Source organism: Laccaria bicolor, genomic scaffold (genome assembly GCF_000143565.1).
Source record: "Laccaria bicolor S238N-H82 LACBIscaffold_391 genomic scaffold, whole genome shotgun sequence".
Lineage (NCBI taxonomy): Eukaryota > Fungi > Basidiomycota > Agaricomycetes > Agaricales > Hydnangiaceae > Laccaria > Laccaria bicolor.
The window spans coordinates 1,643-3,613 of record NW_001890242.1 but is presented as its reverse complement, the minus strand read 5'-3'; the positions used below and the strand labels follow the sequence as shown (position 1 = coordinate 3,613).

The 1,971-nt window shown below is 43.3% G+C and overlaps 1 protein-coding gene across 1 annotated transcript; it reads right to left on the bottom strand.

The window, feature by feature from the left end:
* Positions 1 to 983: 983 nt before the first annotated feature.
* LACBIDRAFT_308124 (uncharacterized protein) lies at positions 984 to 1,142 on the bottom strand (the record flags this gene model as incomplete). The annotated part of the gene is made up of 1 exon (XM_001891106.1): positions 984 to 1,142. One exon carries the CDS (start codon positions 1,140 to 1,142, stop codon positions 984 to 986), a length of 159 nt encoding a protein of 52 aa, XP_001891141.1.
* Positions 1,143 to 1,971: the final 829 nt, after the last annotated feature.

Sequence of the window (1,971 nt, the reverse complement as noted above, 5' to 3'; positions counted from 1 at the left end):
AAAATCGCAATGAAATGCGCCAGGTATCCATTGATATTTTGCAATGAAATATCCAGGGATACATTTGAAAAATGGCAATGAAATGCCCAGGGTATCTATTGAAAAATGGCAATGAAATGCCCAGGGCTACATTTGAAAAATGGCAATGAAATACCCAGGGATACATTTGAAAAATGGCAATGAAATACCCAGGGTATCTGTTGAAAAATGGCAATGAAATACCCAGGGTATCTGTTGAAAAATGGCAATGAAATGCACCAGGTATCATTGAAATTTTGCAATGAAATATCCAGGGATACATTTGAAAAATCGCAATGAAATACCCAGGAATACATTTGAAAAATCGCAATGAAATACCCAGGGATACATTTGAAAAATCGCAATGAAATGCGCCAGGTATCCATTGAAATTTTGCAATGAAATATCCAGGGATACATTTGAAAAATCACAATGAAATACAAAGGGTATCTATTGAAAAATCACAATGAAATATCCAGGGCTGCATTTGAAATTTCGCAGAAAATGCGCTGGGTATCTATGGAAAATTCACTATGAAATACCCAGGCCTACATTTGAAATGCCTTTCAAAAAATCCTAAGCATTATAGATATGGCCTCTAGGCTCAAGTCTAAGTTATAGAAATGACTCTCTAGGCTTAAGTCTAGGTTATAGATAAAAGTGGTAGCCACCAGTCAATGTCCTGCTTGTAATCTATGACAGCGATGAGACCTGTCATTGGACACGTCATTTTGGTGAATCATGTAGGCCCTTACATATGATGAGCCCACAGTCTGAGTCGATCATGAGCATCGAATTGTAGAACCCTTCTGTGGTCAAGATTTGTTGTGACTGATTATCAGGGAGTGTGTGAGAGTTGACGTGGGGGACGATTCTCTTTATATGTAGAATGATTAGCTTCGTACGAGGTGAAAGCTTGAGAATAACTCACAAGCAGTGTGTACGGAGTGAAGGTACTATTTGTATCAGCACCAACTTGCCCTAACATGTAACAAGTTGCAGCCACGGGAAAACCTGTCATTTGCGTATACTATCGGTTCTACACTGGGCAGCATCCTACTATTTCTGTTGTGTCTTGGGATACAGGAAGGGGTGTTCATTTTGAACCTGGCACCCAGAAACATTGTCACCCTAGAGAAAATTTATATCGTCCTAGGCAACTGATGACACCGAAGAGTGCTTTGCTGGTGGCCTCGATGTCGGCGAGACGCACAACTTCAATTTTCGATTCATAATTAGATCAAGCAGCTTCTGTAAAAACCATAAAACCTTACAGGCACCCACCACTTTCACACCTGCCATTCAAACCGATGGCCAACTTTTGTGAGGGAAGGGTATGTCACGCCCAGTGGAGATGGTGGTGACCGCCATGATGTCCTTAACGGTAAGAACAGTCAGCTTCAGAAAGGGCGCGAAGCATAAGAAACGACTCACCATGAAGGGCGCAAGGTTGAAATCTCCGCACACTCGGGGGCGGGGAAGGAATGAGCTACCTAAGTGCCTTCATAAGATGCTTTAGACAGTGGCAGTTTTGGCGCTGACTGCTACTCCTGCGAAGGCAGGTGTTTAGAGGGAGGGAGTGTTGCAACCCAGCGAACTTCCAGCATCTGCTTATTGGTGCAAAATTTCTGACTGGGCGAGGCACCAGACTCGATGATAGAGCAGCATGACGGCTTAGAGTTACAGTAAGCAGTCTAGGCCATGACTCTACCAATGGTTGATGGGGACTCACTGGAGTCCTGACTGGAGCCCCGAGCTATGCCCAGTTCGGTACAAAATATTATCTGAGTGACGACCTTTTAATAAGACAGAAAAAACATGGATGCGAGTAAAGGACATACATTAAATGGATTGATCTCCGACTTCATGCCTCTTCAGGCAGATGGTGGCAAACTTGGCCTCATGCATTGTTCTTTAGGCCAGTCGACTGAAGCGAAAGAACAGTCGCTAACC